This window comes from Oncorhynchus gorbuscha, linkage group LG08, assembly GCF_021184085.1.
Source record: "Oncorhynchus gorbuscha isolate QuinsamMale2020 ecotype Even-year linkage group LG08, OgorEven_v1.0, whole genome shotgun sequence".
Taxonomy (NCBI): domain Eukaryota; kingdom Metazoa; phylum Chordata; class Actinopteri; order Salmoniformes; family Salmonidae; genus Oncorhynchus; species Oncorhynchus gorbuscha.
Genome location: NC_060180.1, coordinates 38,586,763 through 38,604,435, shown reverse-complemented (window position 1 = coordinate 38,604,435; position 17,673 = coordinate 38,586,763). Strand labels below are relative to the sequence as shown.

Below are 17,673 nucleotides of genomic sequence, written 5' to 3'. Positions count from 1 at the left end.
TAAAGTGACTGTTCCACTGGATGTCATAAGGTGAATGCACCAATTTGTAAGTCGCTCTGGATAAGAGCGTCTGCTAAATGACTTAAATGTAAATGTAAATGTAAATGCACATATGTGACGTGGTATGCAATTTTCGGGGACCACTTTAGGCTCGTGTGGGCTGCTTTCAGAACTACTGGCTAAAAACTATACAAAAGTAACGGGGAATTCCTTTTACTGTCAAGTTACAATGTTCTGACCATAGAAATAGAATGAGATATTCTATTTTATAATATTCATTCTAATTCTATGGTTCTGCTACCAGCTGGGATAAAGTGGAGAAGAGATATTGTGACAGTTGTGTGAAGCAATTGAGGTCTCTTTGGACTCTTGGATGCCCAGTTTATAAACAACTTATGAAACTGTTTGTGTGTCAAGAAAAGTAAAATATCGTTAAGCACCAACTAATCTGGTTTGGAGCAGCAGCATGGCCAGGTGGACTGGGGACAGATCTAGTCCTGGGGCATGGTTCTAGGGCTCAGGTCCTCCGAGAGAGAGAAAGAAGGAGAGAAGGAGAGAATTAGAGAACGCACACTTAGATTTACACAGGACACCGAATAGGACAGGAGAAGTACTCCAGATAAACAAACTGACCCTAGCCCCCCGACACATAAACTACTGCAGCATAAATACTGGAGGCACTTGAGGTCTCTTTGGACTTGAGTTTATAAACAACTTATGAAACTGTTTGTGTGTCAAGAAAAGTAAAATATCGTTAAGCACAAACTAATCTGGTTTGATCTCCGGCACTTCTGTTGAGTCATTTAATACCACAGTGACCAGGAGTTTGCGTCCCAAATGGCACCCTATTCCCTACATATAGCACTATTTTTAACCAGAACCTGTGGGCACTGGTCAATAGTTGGGCACTATATAGGTTTTTATTTTAGATTTTTTATTTCACCTTTATTTAACCAGGTAGGCTAGTTGAGAACAAGTTCTCATTTACAACTGCGACCTGGCCAAGATAAAGCATAGCAGTGTTAACAGACCACAACACAGAGTTACACATGGAGTAAACGATAAACAAGTCAATTACACAGTAGAAAAAAAGAGTCTATATACATTGTGTGCAAAAGGCATGAGGAGGTAGGTGAATAATTACAATTTTGCAGATTAACACTGGAGTGATAAATGATCAGATGGTCATGTTGATAGAGGAAAATATAGTTTAGATGATCAATTATGTATACTTTAATGATTAGAACCATTCATGCTAATACTATTATGTTATTATTTGAAAAGTATGAGTTCTTAATTGTACTGTTACTAAAAATGTAAGCAGAAATTAATTGTGTCTGTGTCTCCTGGGAAAGTTGAGGAAGGAGGGATAAGATAGGTTTTCAAACAGATAAGAATGTTTTGGTTGGATTCCATTAAGGGAGAATTTATCCTTTAGACAGGTTGGAATGTAGTTTATGTGGGGAGTGAAACTATCTCCAGGACCGAATACTATGCCATTGTAATGCTGGGAGAGGGTGTGAAACTGATGACGTCATTTTATGTCTTCTTTCTTTTAAAATGTAATGTTCTTTGTATTTTGGGTCAGTACTCATCAAGAATAAATGCTGAACTTGTTTTTTTAAGACTGGTCTCTTACTAATTCATGCAAATGATAAACTTACAACTTATCATGAATTAGAAATGAGTGCGAATTAAATTGGTTTTGGCAATAAAACATAAGGGAATTTAAAATTCCTCTATCACATGTGCAGGTCGACATACTGGTGTGCAAAATAGCAGAAAAGTAAATAAATAAAAACAATATGGGGATGAGGTAGGTAAATTGGGTGGGCTATTTACCGATGGACTATGTACAGCTGCAGCGATCGGTTAGCTGCTCAGATAGCAGATGTTTAAAGTTGGTGAGGGAGATAAAAGTCTCCAACTTCAGCGATTTTTGCAATTCGTTCCAGTCACAGTCAGCAGAGAACTGGAAGGAAAGTCAGACAAATGAGGTGTTGGCTTTAGGGATGATCAGTGAGATACATCTGCTGGAGTGCGTGCTATGGGTGTTGCCATCGTGACCAGTGAACTGACATAAGGCGGAGCTTTACCTAGCATGGACTTGTAGATGACCTGGAGCCAGTGGGTCTGGCGACGAATATGTAGCGAGGGCCAGCCGACTAGAGCATACAGGTCGCAGTGGTGGGTGGTATAAGGTGCTTTAGTAACAAAACGGATGGCACTGTGATAAACTGCATCCAGTTTGCTGAGTAGAGTATTGGAAGCTATTTTGTAGATGACATCGCCGAAGTCGAGGATCGGTAGGATAGTCAGTTTTACTAGGGTAAGTTTGGCAGCGTGAGTGAAGGAGGCTTTGTTGCGGAATAGAAAGCCAACTCTAGATTTGATTTTAGATTGGAGATGTTGGATATGAGTCTGGAAGGAGAGTTTACAGTCTAGCCAGACACCTCGGTACTTATAGATGTCCACATATTCAAGGTCGGAACCATCCAGAGTGGTGATGCTAGTCGGGCGTGTGGGTGCAGGCAGCGAACGGTTGAAAAGCATGCATTTGGTTTTACTAGCGTTTAAGAGCAGTTTGAGGCCACGGAAGGAGTGTTGTATGGCATTGAAGCTTGTTTGGAGGTTAGATAGCACAGTGTCCAAGGAAGGGCTAGAAGTATACAGAATGGTGTCGTCTGCGTAGAGGTGGATCAGGGAATCGCCCGCAGCAAGAGCAACGTCATTGATATATACAGAGAAAAGAGTCAGCCCGAGAATGTAACCCTGTGGCACCCCCATAGAGACTGCAGGAGGACCAGACAACATGCCCTCCGATTTGACACACTGAACTCTGTCTGCAAAGTAGTTGGTGAACCAGGCAAGGCAGTCATTTGAAAAACCGAGGCTACTGAGTCTGCCGATAAGAATATGGTGATTGACAGAGTCGAAAGCCTTGGCCAGGTCGATGAAGACGTTTGCACAGTACTGTCTTTTATTGATGGCTGTTATGATATCGTTTAGTACCTTGAGCGTGGCTGAGATGTGCCCGGCTTGGAAACCAGATTGCACAGCAGAGAAGGTATGGTGGGATTCGAGATGGTCAGTTATCTGTTTTTTGAATTGGCTTTCGAATACCTTAGATAGGCAGGGCAGGGTGGATATAGGTCTGTAACAGTTTGGGTCCAGGATGTCTCCCCCTTTGAAGAGGGGGATGACTGCGGCAGCGTTCCAATCCTTGGGGATCTCAGACGATATGAAAGAGAGGTTGAACAGTCTGGTAATAGGGGTTGCGACAATGGCGGCGGATAGTTTCAGAAATAGAGGGTCCAGATTGTCAAGCCCAGCTGATTTGTACAGGTCCAGGTTTTGCAGCTCTTTCAGAACATCTGCTATTTAGATTTGGGTAAAGGAGAAGCTGGGGAGGCTTGGGCGAGTAGCTGCAGGGGGTCAGAGCTGTTGACCGAGGTCGGAGTAGCCAGGAGGAAGGCATGGCCAGCCGTTGAGAAATGCTTGTTGAAGTTTTCGATTATCATGGATTTATCGGTGGTGACCGTGTTACCTAGCCTCAGTGCAGTGGGCAGCTGGGAGGAGGTGCTCTTGTTCTCCATGGACTTTACAGTGTCCCAGAACTTTTGAGAGTCAGAGCTACAGGATGAAAGTTTCTGCTTGAAAAAGCTGGCCTTTGCTTTCCTGACTGACTGCGTGTATTGGTTCCTGACTTCCCTGAACAGTTGCATATCGCGGGGACTATTCAATGCTATTGTAGTCCGCCACAGGATGTTTTTGTGCTGGTCGAGGGCAGTCAGGTCTGGAGTGAACCAAGGGCTATATCTGTTCTTAGTTCTGCATTTTTTGAACGGAGCATGCTTATCTAAGATGGTGAGGAAGTTACTTTTAAAGAATGACCAGGCATCCTCAACTAACGGGATGAGGTCAATATCCTTCAAGGATACCCGGGCCAGGTTGATTAGAAAGGCCTGCTCGCAGAAGTGGGAGCGTTTGACAGTGATGAGGGGTGGTCGTTTGACTGCGGACCCATAGAGGATACAGGCAATGAGGCAGTGATCGCTGAGATCCTGGTTGAAGACAGCGGAGGTGTATTTGGAGGTCCAGTTGGTCAGGATAACGTCTATGAGGGTGCCCTTGTTTACAGATTTAGGGTTGTACCTGGTGGGTTCCTTGATGATTTGTGTGAGATTGAGGGCATCTAGCTTAAATTGTAGTACTGGGGTGTTAAGCATATCCCAGCTAGGTCACCTAACAGAACAAACTCTGAAGCTAGATGGGGGGCGATCAATTAACAAATGGTGTCCAGGGTCCAGCTGGGAGCTGAGGGGGGTCGGTAGCAGGCGGCAACAGTGAGAGACTTATTTCTGGAGAGAGTCATTTTTAAAATTAGTAGTTTGAACTTTTTGGGTATGGACCTGGAAAGTATGACATTACTTTGCAGGCTATCTCTGCAGTAGACTGCAACTCCTCCCCCTTTGGCAGTTCTATCTTGACGGAAAATGTTATAGTTGGGTATGGAAATCTCCGAATTTTTGGTGGCCTTCCTAAGCCAGGATTCAGACACGGCAAGGACATCAGGGTTGGCAGAGTGTGCTAAAGCAGTGAGTAAAACAAACTTAGGGAGGAGGCTTCTGATGTTGACATGCATGAAACCTGGGTTTACCTCCACATCACCCGCGGAACAGAGGAGGAGTAGTATGAGGGTGCGGCTAAAGGCTATCAAAACTGGTCGCCTAGAGCGTTGGGGACAAAGAATAAAAGGAGCAGATTTCTGGGCATGGTAGAATATATTCAGGGCATAATGTGCAGACGGGTATGGTGGGGTGCGGGTACAGCGGAGGTAAGCCCAGGCACTGGGTGATGATAAGAGAGGTTGTATCTCTGGACATGCTGGTTGTAATGGGTGACGTCACCGCATGTGTGGGAGTTGGGACAAAGGAGGTATCAGAGGTATGAAGAGTGGAACTAGGGCCTCCATTGTAAACTAAAACAATGATAACTAACCTGAACATCAGTATACAAGGCATATTGATATTTGAGAGAGACATACAGCAAGGCATAAAATAATCGCAGGTGTTGATTGGGAGAGCTAGCTAAAACAACAGGTGAGACAACAACAGCTAATCAGCTGACACAACAACAGCAGGTAAAATGGCAATGACTAGGCAGAGAGGGTCGGATTAGCTACACACAGAGCCTGAGTTCGCGGCTGGGGCCGACAGATAAAAAAATTAAATAAACAGAATGGAGTACCGTGATTAATGGACAGTCCAGCAGGCATCAGCTATGTAGCTAAGTGATCATAGTGTCCAGGGGGCAGCAGTAGATGGAACAGGGAACCCGCCACTATGTTAGCAGGCGACAAGGCATTTAAAGTTGGCAGACCAGTCGTGGTGGTGTGGCTGGGCGCCGTGTCGACATAGAATCCAAGCCAGATGGTGAAAGAGGTATTGTAGAATTTAGTTTGCTGGCCGGGAGATGCGCCTGGCTCACGGCTAACTGGTGCTAGCTTCGTGGCAGTGGCGTTGGCCACTATAGCCAATCGGTAGCAGCGGTGATCCGGTGCCAAGGTCCAGAGTTTACAGCAAGGATCCGGTGGAGTATCGGGCTCTAGCTGTGTATGAGTGGGGTTCGGGTGAACAGCCGAGTAGGCCGGGAGGTGGGCCTCGGGGATAGCTTCAGTACTGGGTGCCACGGTGAGCTAGCTAGCTAGCTGCTAGCTGTGAAAATCAGAAGTAGTGGTCCAGGGATTACGGCAGGAATCCGGCGTTGTTATGGAGAGACAGTCCGATACTAGTAGACTGGCGAGTATTTTCCAGGCTAAGAACAGGGCTGGTATCTGTGCAGAAGGTAAAAGCCGCTAGCAGTGGCGAACAATGACTAAATAGCTAATTAGCTGGTTAGCTTCTGGAGGTTCTTGAATGTGTTCTAAAATTAAAAATAATAGTGATACCGTATCACATTGGGTGAGGCAGGTTACCGGAAGGTATAATCGAATTAAAAATCAAAAAGAGATTGAAAATAAAATTAAAATATATATACAAAAAATATGAAAAATACAAAAGTACACGAACAAAACACGTCTTCACTGCTATGCCATCTTGGACACAAGATGGCGTAGTTCCACATATTTTAATAAATCGAAACTCACCAAACAAAACAATAAATCACAAATGAAACGTGAAGCTAATAATAGTTCTAACATGCAACTATCCATAGACAAGATCCAACAAAGCACAATGAGGAATTGGCTGCCTAAATATGATCCCCAATCAGAGACAATGATAAACAGCTGTCTCTGATTGCGAACCATACCAGGCCAACATAAACCATGAATCACCTCGATGACCCACTCTAGTCACTATCACGCCCCAAGCAACAGAGGATAAACGGCTATCTATGTTCAGGGCATGACAATAGGCAATAGAGTGTCATTTGGGACATAGACCAGGTGTTTGCTGCTTGAGCATGGCAGTGTATGACTTGCCTGCTTTCATGCCTGTGTGCCCACATCAATATTAACACTGCCTTTGTCCCAAGTGGCACCCTATTCCCTTTGTAGTGCAATACTTTAGACCAGGACCCATAGTGCTATAAAGGGAATAGAGTGCCATTTGAGACACACACACTGTCATTGCTGTACATTTATACAGTATTTCCTGTTTGTGTAGTAAGTGATGTTTAATAATAATGTTACATCATGGACTATTTGATAATAATGCTGTATGAATACCACTTTATGAGCCCTGGTGTCTTTCTCTACGAAATGGCATCTCTGATTTCAAAATGACCGTCCCATGTGACCTGATTTTGGATTATAATCATTTTGTATAGAATGTTTATCTATAAATGACTGAAGGAACACTATTGATTTTGACTAAATATATAAACACTATATTGACAAGAAGACTGAGTACATTTGATTAGTTACTTCCAAGACGTGAATGAGAAGAAAACAATTATGGTTTGTCTGAGTCTATTTGTCTGAGTCTGCATCCTACTCCCAAATGGCAACCTATTCCCTATTCAGTGCACTTCCTTTGACAAGAGACCTCGACGTCTAGTTTTTTGTTGTTGTATCTAAGGGTAATGTTAATCTCATTTTCAGGAAATTATAGTTTTTTTACAACGAGCTCTGTGAGTCCCAAATGACACCCTATTCCCTAAACGGTGCAATAATTTTGACGTGTGCAAAGAGAGAAGGCGTGTGCTTCGTGCTTAAACCCTGAACAGATTAGATTAGTGGTGGGGATGTTGCAAATTACTGGCCACTAAATATAATCTTTTGAACGTGTGAAGTGTAGCCTATAAGGTTTATCCTCTATGGGATCGGTGTCCCTATACCGGCACGGTAGATGCTAATGTGATTAGAATGACATTGTAAGTAATAGCAAACTTTACAGGACATAGACATGTCTTATATGGCAGAAATCTTAAATTCTTGTTAATCCAACGGCACGGTCCAATTTACAGTAGCTATTACAGTGAAAAAATACTATGCTATTGTTTGAGGAGAGTGCATAGCAACAAACGGCAACTGGTTTGATACATTCACATTTGAAGGTAAATAATGTACTTACATTCAGTAGACTTGCTCTGATTTGTCATCATGTGGGTCCCAGAGATACAATGTAGCATAGTTTTGTTTGATAAAATCAATTTTTATATTCAAATGTTGGAGCTGGGTTCTACAATTTGAACCCCTGCTGTCTCTGGCTCCACCCACCACGCCCGGCCATCTAGATGTGTGAAAGTCAGTGTATAAGATAATGATTCATGTATAACATTCCTGGGAGTGTGTAAACTAAAATGTTGTATTACCATATCATTTTTGTATGTTCTCTATAGTTAAGTACTTAAATGTATCAATTGATCAATTCGGCAATTTGTGCAGACATACAAAATACTGTGCAGTATTGCAATGCTTCACTGGATCAATCTGAAACGCTGTACACACACTGCTGTCATCTAGTGGCCGAATATCGTTATTGTGTCTAAACTGCAATATTTTATTATGGCCTTTCTCTTGCATTTCAAAGATGATGTACAAAAACATTTTTGGAAAATATATGTTTTTTTGTTTGTATTATCTTTTACCAGATCTGTTGTGTTATATTCTCCTACATTAATTTCACATTTCCACAAACAAAAAAGTGTTTCCTTTCAAATGGTACCAATAATATGCATATCCTTGCTTCAGGTCCTGAGCTACTAGCAGTTAGATTTGGGTATGTCATTTTAGGCGAAAATGGAAAAAAAGGGTCTGATCCTTAAGAAGATTTATATCAAGGTTACTTTGTGCATCTGTTGTATACTTTAGCATTGATCCCGGAGAAGGTGTGGTATATAGCCAATATACCACGGCTAAGGTCTGCTCTTAAGCACGACGCAACGCGGAGTGCCTTGACACGGCCCCTAGCCGTGGTATATTGGCTATATATCACAAACGCCAGAGGTGCCTTATTGCTATTATAAACTGGTTACCAACCTAATTAGAGAAGTAAAAATAAATGTTGCGTCATACTGTGGTATACGATCTGATATACCACTGCTGTCAGCCAATCAGCATTCAGGGCTCGAACCACCCAGTTTACTTTTGTACTTACACCATTTTGGAGGATTTATTTTTTCTCTGAAAAATAAAATGTTTCTCCTGTGTTTCTGGAAACCCACTATCTGTAATTCATTGAATCCCAGCCTAAGCCTTGGAGGCTTTTGGGGAAAACAAAACAAACAGAACAAAACAAAAAGCAATGTTTCCAGATGATCCAAATTATAACAAATTCTAGATGCCTTCAGATGCTTTTGTAAGTGTCTTTTTGTACATTCATCTCATGATGCCCTACTTTTATTTATTTTTTCTTGTGGATTTTTACATTTGACATTTTTAGCTGATCCAGACCTGTCCCTGTTGGCTCCCAGCCCCACTGGGCTGCACCTTATGCCAGATCCAGCCTGGGCTCTTAATCTTTTCCTCCTTCCATCTCTCCCTCCATCCCTCTCTACATCCAATGGTGCCAACTGGTGGCATTTAGCAGCTGCTGTGGCCGTTTGGCCGGGCTTAGTCACTGTTTAGTCCATCCTCCCAGTCCCGGGCCACCAGACTTATGGCTCCTGAACATTAACATATAACAGATAAGGGCAACTAGTGGGATCTGATCTGGGAGTAGGGCAGGCTGATGTTAAGACTAAGGGAATCCTTTAAAAACTCCTGAGGACTCTCGTGTGGGTTTGGGTTGCATCTCATATGGCACCCTATTCTCTATAGTGCACCAGTGATGTAAAGTAAAAATACTTGAAAGTACTACTTAAGTCATTTTTGGGGGTATCTGTACTTACCTCTTTATATTTTTGACAACTTTTAATTCACTACATTCCTAAACAAAATTGTGCTTTTTACTCCATATGTTTTCCCTGACACCCAAAAGTACTTGTTACATTGAATGCTAAGCAGGAAATGAAAATGGTCTAATTCACACACTTACAGTGCCTTTGGAAATTATTCAGACCCCTTGACATTTTACATATTTTGTTACATTACAGACTTCTTCTAAAATGGATTAAATAAATATATATATTTTTAAAGCTCAGCAATCTACACACAATACCCCATAATGACAAAGCAAAAACATTTTTTTTTAATCTTTGCAAATTTATTTAAAAAAAATAAAACAGAAATACCTTATCTACTTAAGTATTCAGACCCTTTGCTATGAGATTAGAAATTGAGCTCAGGTCCATCATGTTTCCATTGATAATCCTTGAGATTGGAGTCCACCTGTGGTAAATTCAATTGATTGGACATGATTTGGAAAGGCACACACCTGTCTATATAAGGTCCCACAGCTGACAGTGCATGCCAGAGCAGAAACCTAACCACGAGGTTGAAGGAGTTGTCCATAGAGCTCCGAGACAGGATTGTGTCGAGGTACAGATCTGGAGAAGGGTACCAGAACTGAGCAATCAGAGGAGAAGGGCCTTGGTTAAGTAGGTGACCAAGAACCCCTTGGTCAATCTGACAGAGCTCTAGAGTTCCTCTGTGGAGATGGGGGAACCTTGCAGAAGGACAACCATCTCTGAAGCATTCTAACTATCAGGCCTTTATGGTAGGGTGACCAGACGGAAGCCACACCTCAGTAAAAGGCACATGATAGCCTGCTTGGAGTTTGCCAAAAGGCACCTAAAGACTCTCAGACCATGAGAAACAAGATTCTCTGGCCTGATGAAACCAAGATTGAACTATGTGGCATGAATGCCAAGCGTCACGTCTGGAGGAGACCTGGGCACCATCCCTACAGTGAGCATGGTGATGGCAACATCATGCTGTGGGGATGTTTTTCAGCGGCAGGGACTGGGAGGCTAGTCAGGATCGAGGCAAAGATGAACAGAGCAAAATACAGAGAGATCCTTGATGAAAACCAGCTCTAGAGCGCTCTGGTCCTCAGACTGGGGCGAAGGTTCACCTTCCAACAGGACAATGACCCTAAGCACATAGCCAAGACATAGCAGGAGTGGCTTCGGGACAAGTCTCTGAATGTCCTTGAGTGGCCCAGCCAGAGCCCAGACTTGAACCCAATCGAACATCTCTGGAGAGACTTGAAAATAACTGTGCAGCAACACTCCCATCCAACCTGACAGAGCTTGAGAGGATCTGCAGAGAAAAATGGGAGGAACTCCCCAAATGAGGTGTGCCAAGCTTGTAGTGTCATAGCCAAGAATAATCAATGCTGCCATCACTGCCAAAGGTGCTTAAAGAAAGTACTCAGTTAATTGTCTGAATACTTTTAAGTCATATTTCAGTTTGATATTTTTGATAAATTAGCAAAAATGTCTAAAAACCTGTTTTTCCTTTGTTATTATGGGGTATTGTGTGTAGATTGAGGGGGAAAATTACTTCATACATTTTAGAATACGGCTGTAACGTAACAATGTGGAAAAAGTCAAGGGGTCTGAATACTTTCCGAAGGCAATGTATCAATGGAACATCACTGGTTATCCCTATTGCTCTTGATCTGGTGGACCCACCGAACACATGTTTTGTTTGTAAATTATGTCAGTGTTGGAGCGTGCTCATGGCTATTCATAAATTATAAGGAATTTGAATTGATTTATACTTTTACTTTTAATACTTAGGAATATTTGAGCAATTACATTTACTTTTGACACTGAAGTATTTAAAAAAAAATTATTTTCCTCCAATTGGAATTTACTGGGTGACTTATACTTGAGTAATTTTCTACTAAGGTCAATTTACTTTTTCTCAAGTATGAGAGCTGGGTACCTTTTCCACCACTGTCGTGCACTACTTTTGACTATTGAAAGCCATGTCACACAGGAGCTTATCTTATCTCTCTTTGAGGCTGTGGGCCATGTGCTGTACATCAAATGGATGCTATGGATTATTGTAACTATGGCCTAGATTCAATCCGATCAAGCGTTAACAAGCGATAGCCGACAGGTGTAACTGCGTCAAATCGGTGAGCAGCTGCTCATTTGGGCATTGTCACAAAGTCACACCTGTCTCACTCATGTTAGAAGTTCAGAATGAGAAAGTTTTGGCTATATAGAAATAATGACACTCAAAAGGAAAATCATGAAACAAAATTATGAATATTTCTATCAGCCTAATCGAGGTGTAAATTACATCTCATATTCCAGTGCTCAAACTTGGTAACAAGTCAAGCCAATGGAAATGTCCCCTTTAGATCAAATGCAGAGACACCGCCAAAACAACCACTATGCGGGTGGTGGGCCAGCACAGATCTGATGGACTCTAGCCCTAAGTCTTTGAGAGATCTGAGAATGTATCCATTAGAGGACCATTTAAAAATGTTTTGCAAGTTTCCTGTGTCGCTTTTGTGTTCTGGGTCTACTTTGAACCATTTACATTTCCTGTCTTTCTGTTCAACATAATGTGCCAAATATGTTTTTTTGTGATGCCAAGAAAATGAAACTCCAAAAATCCAACCAGCTATCCAAAAATACTGGTTTCAAATAAGAAAACCAACTCATCAGACAATCAAAACATACTACACACCACAGTTCATTAAAATGTGTATTTGTGTTTCCTTACAATATATTTTCATTTTTTGCCTTTATTTTATACAGAAAAACAGAAAAACATCTAGTGCAATTGGAATAGATGAAACAATTAATAATTGTTCATTTCATAACAAAGATAGAATGGTGCCTGTTGAGTCATACTCTATGTTAATACAAACTGCAAATGATTTTTCACTTTTAAAATAAATATATATACATACGAAGCAAAGTTCAGAGTATGGCCTGTGGTTGTTTTATTGCAGCTTGCTGCTTTTGCCTTGAATGTATTAGGTCTATTGTCTCCCCACATGCTTCTCCTTTGTACTTTAAGGCAAAGAGGGACTAGGGTTGGTGCAAGAACTTGACACTCTAGAACGGTTAACACCTCCCGGATCAGTATGGCTCTTACACATACCTGTCTCTGTCATTGTGTTTCCCCCAAATCCTATTCCCTACCGTATATAGTGCGCTGTATAGAGAATAGGATGCTGTTTGGTACACAGAAATAGTTTCCATCATGCCAGACACCATATATGAGGCAGGTGTGTACTACCTTGTTTAAGGGGATAAAAGGCAAAGAAGATCATGGGAAGGACATTTTAAGGAGAAAAGGTATCAAAGGGTTGAAATCAGTGAGAGAAGCAATATGGGTCAGTTTGCTGAGGAAGAAGAGCAGAGTAGAGTGTATTTGAGTTCTGTAGATCCCTTCTCTGTTGAATGTGAACACGAATGTCTTGAAAAGTCATTCTAGATATCGATAACAGAGGTCTTCAGAAAACTTAACAGCCAGTGTAAATGTACCGACCAGTTTCTCATTGATATAAAACATTAGATAGCCTATGTATCCCTTTGTTTCACATGTGGAGATTTAAAAAACGGCTTCTAGATTTTACCTTAGCTGTAAAGTTTTACAAAAAAAACTCCAATGATGATTGTGAGAGTAACCTGCTTAGTATATAAGCCTAACCAATTAGCCTGAAATATCCGTAACCCCATGTGGGGGATTAGAGGGAACATTTAGTTTATAATATATTTTTTTAAAGAAATGCGCACTTCCTGTTTGTCCATAGTCCACAAGCATTGTCTATGTAAGGAGAGTGTTCGTCACATTCACTTCTCAGCTCGACAGACGGACCGACTCGCACATCCACTGTGAGGGGGGAGTTGATTAACTAAGGTGAAGATGGAAGGCCAAAGCTCATGCTTAGATGTCCTGTCATCATCCACAGGTCCACAGATCCCCAAGCCCTCTCTGAAGTTTCCCACAGGTCTTCATGATCCCTTCTGTCTCCTGATACTTGTCATATACTAGGTACACCCGTCAGTTTATTAGGTACACCCATCTAGGACCGGGTCGGACCCCCCTTTGACTCCAGAACAGCCTGAGTTCATGGAAATCAATTGGTATGAAGGGACATAACGTGTGCCAGGAAAACATTCCACACTATTATACCACTGCCACCAGCTTGCACAATTGACACCAGGCAGGATGAGCCCATGGACATTGCTTGTCCATATATTTTTATATTCTTAATTCCTTTACTAGATTTATGTGCATTGGCTATGTGTTGTGTAATTGTTAGATATTACTTGTTAGATGTTACTGCACTGTTGGAGCTAGAAGCACAAGCATTTCACTACAACCGCAATAACATCTGCTCAACAGGTGTATGCGACCAATAAAATGTGATTTGATTTGATTTGGACTCATGCTGCTTAAGCCAAATCCTGACTTTGCCATCAGCAACTCAACAGGAACCGGGATTCATCGGACCAGGCACTGTTTCTCCACTCCTCAATTGTCCAGTGTTGGTGATGGCATGCCCTCGGGAGACCCTTCTTGTTTTTAGCTGATATGAGTGGAACCCGGTGTGTTCGTCTGCTGCAACAGCCCATCTGTGGCAAGGACTGACGAGTTGTGCGTTCCGAGATGCTGTTCTGCACACTACTGTTGCGCTACACCGTTAGTTGCCGCCCGTCTGTTAGCTTGCACGATTCTTGCCATTCTCCTTCGACCTCTCATCAACAAGATGTTTTCGTCCATTGGACTGCCTGCCATCGACTGGATGTTTTTTGTTTGTTGCACCATTCTGGGTAAACCCTAGACACTGTTGTGCGTGAAAAGCCCAGGAGTTCATCCATTTCTGAGATACTGGAGCCGGTGCGCCTGGCACCGACAATCATACTACGCTCAGTCGCTTAGGTAACAGTAACTGATTGCCTCGATGCCGGTCTGCCTGCTTTACGTAGCAAGCCACGGCCACATGATTTACTGGCTGTAGGAGCAAACCATTGAACGTGGTGGTGTACCTAATAAACTGTGCAAAATGTCTTCTCATTGCATGAAATGTCTCCTCATCATAGAGAATGTCTCCTCAATAAATAGAATGTTTGCACTTCATATAGAATGTCTCATCATATAGAATGTCTCAATGTACAGAATGTCTCCCAACATATCACTCTGCTGCTGGTGCATAGTATAATAAGTCTTGTAAATATATACACACAAATATACACAATCATAGTGGGTCGTAATATACGTAATGTAGAAAGTCGTATTTTCTTTACACATCCTCTGAATTGCATCCACAGTGGGCCATAATGTGCCAGCAAGGGTCGGATTGGTCATCCCGAGCTCTGGTGCAGTTAGTCAGTCCTTCCTCTCTCCCTCTCTCCCCTGTAGCTATGATACTGGCTGCATTCAGTTACTCCACACTTTTTCCAAAGTATGCATTTTCCCACTTCTCATCATGGACTTAAAAGCGTAGGATTGGTGTAGGCTAAGAACTGGCTGGAGGGAGTTGTTAGGGCCACCATTATTAGATTCATGATGGGGAGTGTGCAAATGCACTCTTTGGGAGAAGTGTGACGAATCAGGATGCAGCTCAATGATAACTATGTCTATACGTTGGTCTCCAGGCCATTCATGTCGATGGAGCAGTGATCCTTGTCCTTGTGCTCCCTCTTGTGTTGGGGAGCGTGGGGGTTCCTCTTCCTTTGCTCCGGTCGTACCCCCTCCTCCAGCTGCATCAGGCGAGCCACGTCCGGGCCCCCCGGTCCGCAGGGAGGGGGCTGGTACCCACCGTTCTTCTGGTACGTCATCTGCTGGATGCTGACCATGGGCTTGGTCTCGCAGATCAAAGGTACCTGAAGGGGGTAGAAGACAACGGGAGGTAGAAGAAGGAACCAAACCATGAATTTGTGCTAAAGCAAATAACTCCTTATGCAAAACAAATGGACAGGTCCACTGCTGGTTCAAATGTCAGGACGCAATGGGAAGTACAAAGAAAATAAAAAATGTAAGCGGCCAACACACTTGGACATATTGTAAGCTGCAATTGAAACTTTGTTTTAATGTTCTTTTATCTCATAACAACATGTCTGAATAGCCAAAATGATACTTCCCTATGCAATACAAATAGCTGTGGCAGTGACTACTGTACCTGATCTAATATTTGTCCAGAGAAATTAGGAAACTAATCAGCTTTAGTTGAGGGAGATGGAGTGAAAATATAATTGAGAAGATTATAAATATTTGAGTAAGAGGGTAATTCCCCAATAAATCCAGTCTGATTGCAAAAACAGAAATTGTTAAACAAATCAAAACATATTTTATATTTAAGATTCTTCAAAGTCGCCACCCTTTGTCTTGATGACAGCGGCCTTCTGTTTACCACCCCTACCTTGTCTCAACACAACTGATTGGCTCAAATGCATTAAGAAGGAAATAAATTCCACAAATTAACATTTAATGAGGCACACCTGTTAATTGAAATGCATTCCAGGTGAATACCTCATGAAGCTGGTTGAGATAATTCCAAGAGTGTGCAAAGCTGTCATCAAGGCAAAGGGTAGCTACTTTGAAGAATATGAAATATGTTTTGATTTGTTTAACACTTTTTTGGTTATTACGTTATTTCATAGTTTTGATGTCTTCACTATTATTCTACAATGTAGAAAATAGTAAAAAATTAAAGAAAACCCCTTGAAAGAGTAGGTGTGTCTAAAATTCTGACTGGTACAATAGGTAGAGGTAAAGTAACTATGCATAGATAATAAACAGCGAGTAATAGCAGCATGAAAAAGGGGGTCAATGCAAATAGTCTGGGTAGCCATTTGATTAACTGATTAGCAGTCTTATGGCTTGGGGGTAGAAGCTGTTTAGGAGCCTTTTGGACCTAGACTTGGCTCTCCAGTACCACTTGCTGTGTGGTAGTAGAGAAAACATTCTATTACTTTGTTTAGTTTTTAGGGCCTTTTAGGGTATAGAGCTCCTGGATGGTAAAAAGCTTGGCCCCAATGATGTACTGGGCCATACGCACTACCCTCTGTAGGGTTTTGCGGTTGGATGCCGAGTAGTTGCCATATCAAGTGGTGATACAACCAGTCAAGATGCTCTCAACGGTGAAGCTGTATAACATTTTGAGGATCTAAGGACCCATGCCAAATCTTTTCAGTGTCCTGAGGGGGAATAGGCATTGTTGTGCCCTCTTCATGACTATCTTGGTGTGTTTGTACCATAATAGTTTGTTAGTGACATGGACACCAAGGAAATTGGAGCTCTCGTTCCACTACACTACAGCCCTGTCAATACCAATGTTTAGTCCCAGGGTTCTTAGCTTAGTGATGAGCTTTGAGGACACTATGGTGTTGAACACTGAGCTGAGTGTGGAGTGTAATAGAGATTGCATCATCTGTGGATCTGTTAGGGCGATATGCATATTAGAGTGGGTCTAGGGTTTCTGGGAAACACGTGGGTACAGTATTACAGACTCGGTCAGGAAGAGGCTGAAAATGTCAGTGAAGACACTTGCCAGTTGGTCAGCGCATGCTCTGTGTACACGTCCTGGAAATCCGTCTGGCCTTGCGGCCTTGTGAATGTTGACCTGTTTCAAGGGCTTACTCACATCGGCTATGGAGAACATAATCACACAGTTGTGATTAACAGCTGGTGCTCTCATTTATGGTTCAGTGTTGCTTGCCTTGAAGAGAGCATAAAAGGCATTTAGCTCATCTGGTAGGCTCGCGTCACTGGGCAGTTCGCGGTTGGGTTTACATTTCTAATCTGTAATAGTTTGCAAGCCCTGCCACATACGACGAGCATCAGAGCTGGTGTAGTAGGATTCATTCTTAGGCCTTTGTTGACACTTTGCCTGTTTGATGGTCGTCTGAGGGCATAGCGAGAATTCTTACAAGCATCGCTCCTTGAGAGCGGCAGCTCTAGCCTTTAGCTCAATGCGGATGTTGCCTGTAATCCATGGCATCTGGTTGGGAAATGTACGTACGGTCACTGCGGGGACGACATCGTCGATGCACATATTGATGAAGCCGATGACTGAGGTATACTCCTCAATGCCATTGGATGAATCCCATAACATTTTCCAGTCTGTGCTAGTAAAACAGTCCCGTAGCGTAGAATCCGCATTATCTGACGACCTCCATATTGTGCAAGTTACTGGTACTTCCTGCTTTAGATATAATTATGGTCAGATTTGCCAAATTTGCCAGTGCAAGGGAGAGCTTTGTATGCGTCTCTGTGTGTGGAGTAAAGGTGGTCTAGGATTTTTTTTCCCTCTGGTTTTACATGTGACATGCTGGTAGAAATGAGATAAAACAGATTTAAGTTTGCCTGCA

The 17,673-nt window shown here is 42.4% G+C and overlaps 1 protein-coding gene across 1 annotated transcript in view; it reads right to left on the bottom strand.

Moving 5' to 3' along the window:
• Nucleotides 1-12,337: 12,337 nt before the first annotated feature.
• LOC124041616 (excitatory amino acid transporter 5-like) overlaps nt 12,338-17,673 on the bottom strand; it is an 85,742-nt gene continuing 80,406 nt past the window's right edge. Inside the window, exon 11 of the mRNA XM_046359399.1 lies at nt 12,338-15,186. Coding sequence (XP_046215355.1) covers nt 14,941-15,186 — 246 coding nt within the window. The 3' untranslated portion in view covers nt 12,338-14,940. The remainder of the gene's footprint in view (nt 15,187-17,673) is intronic.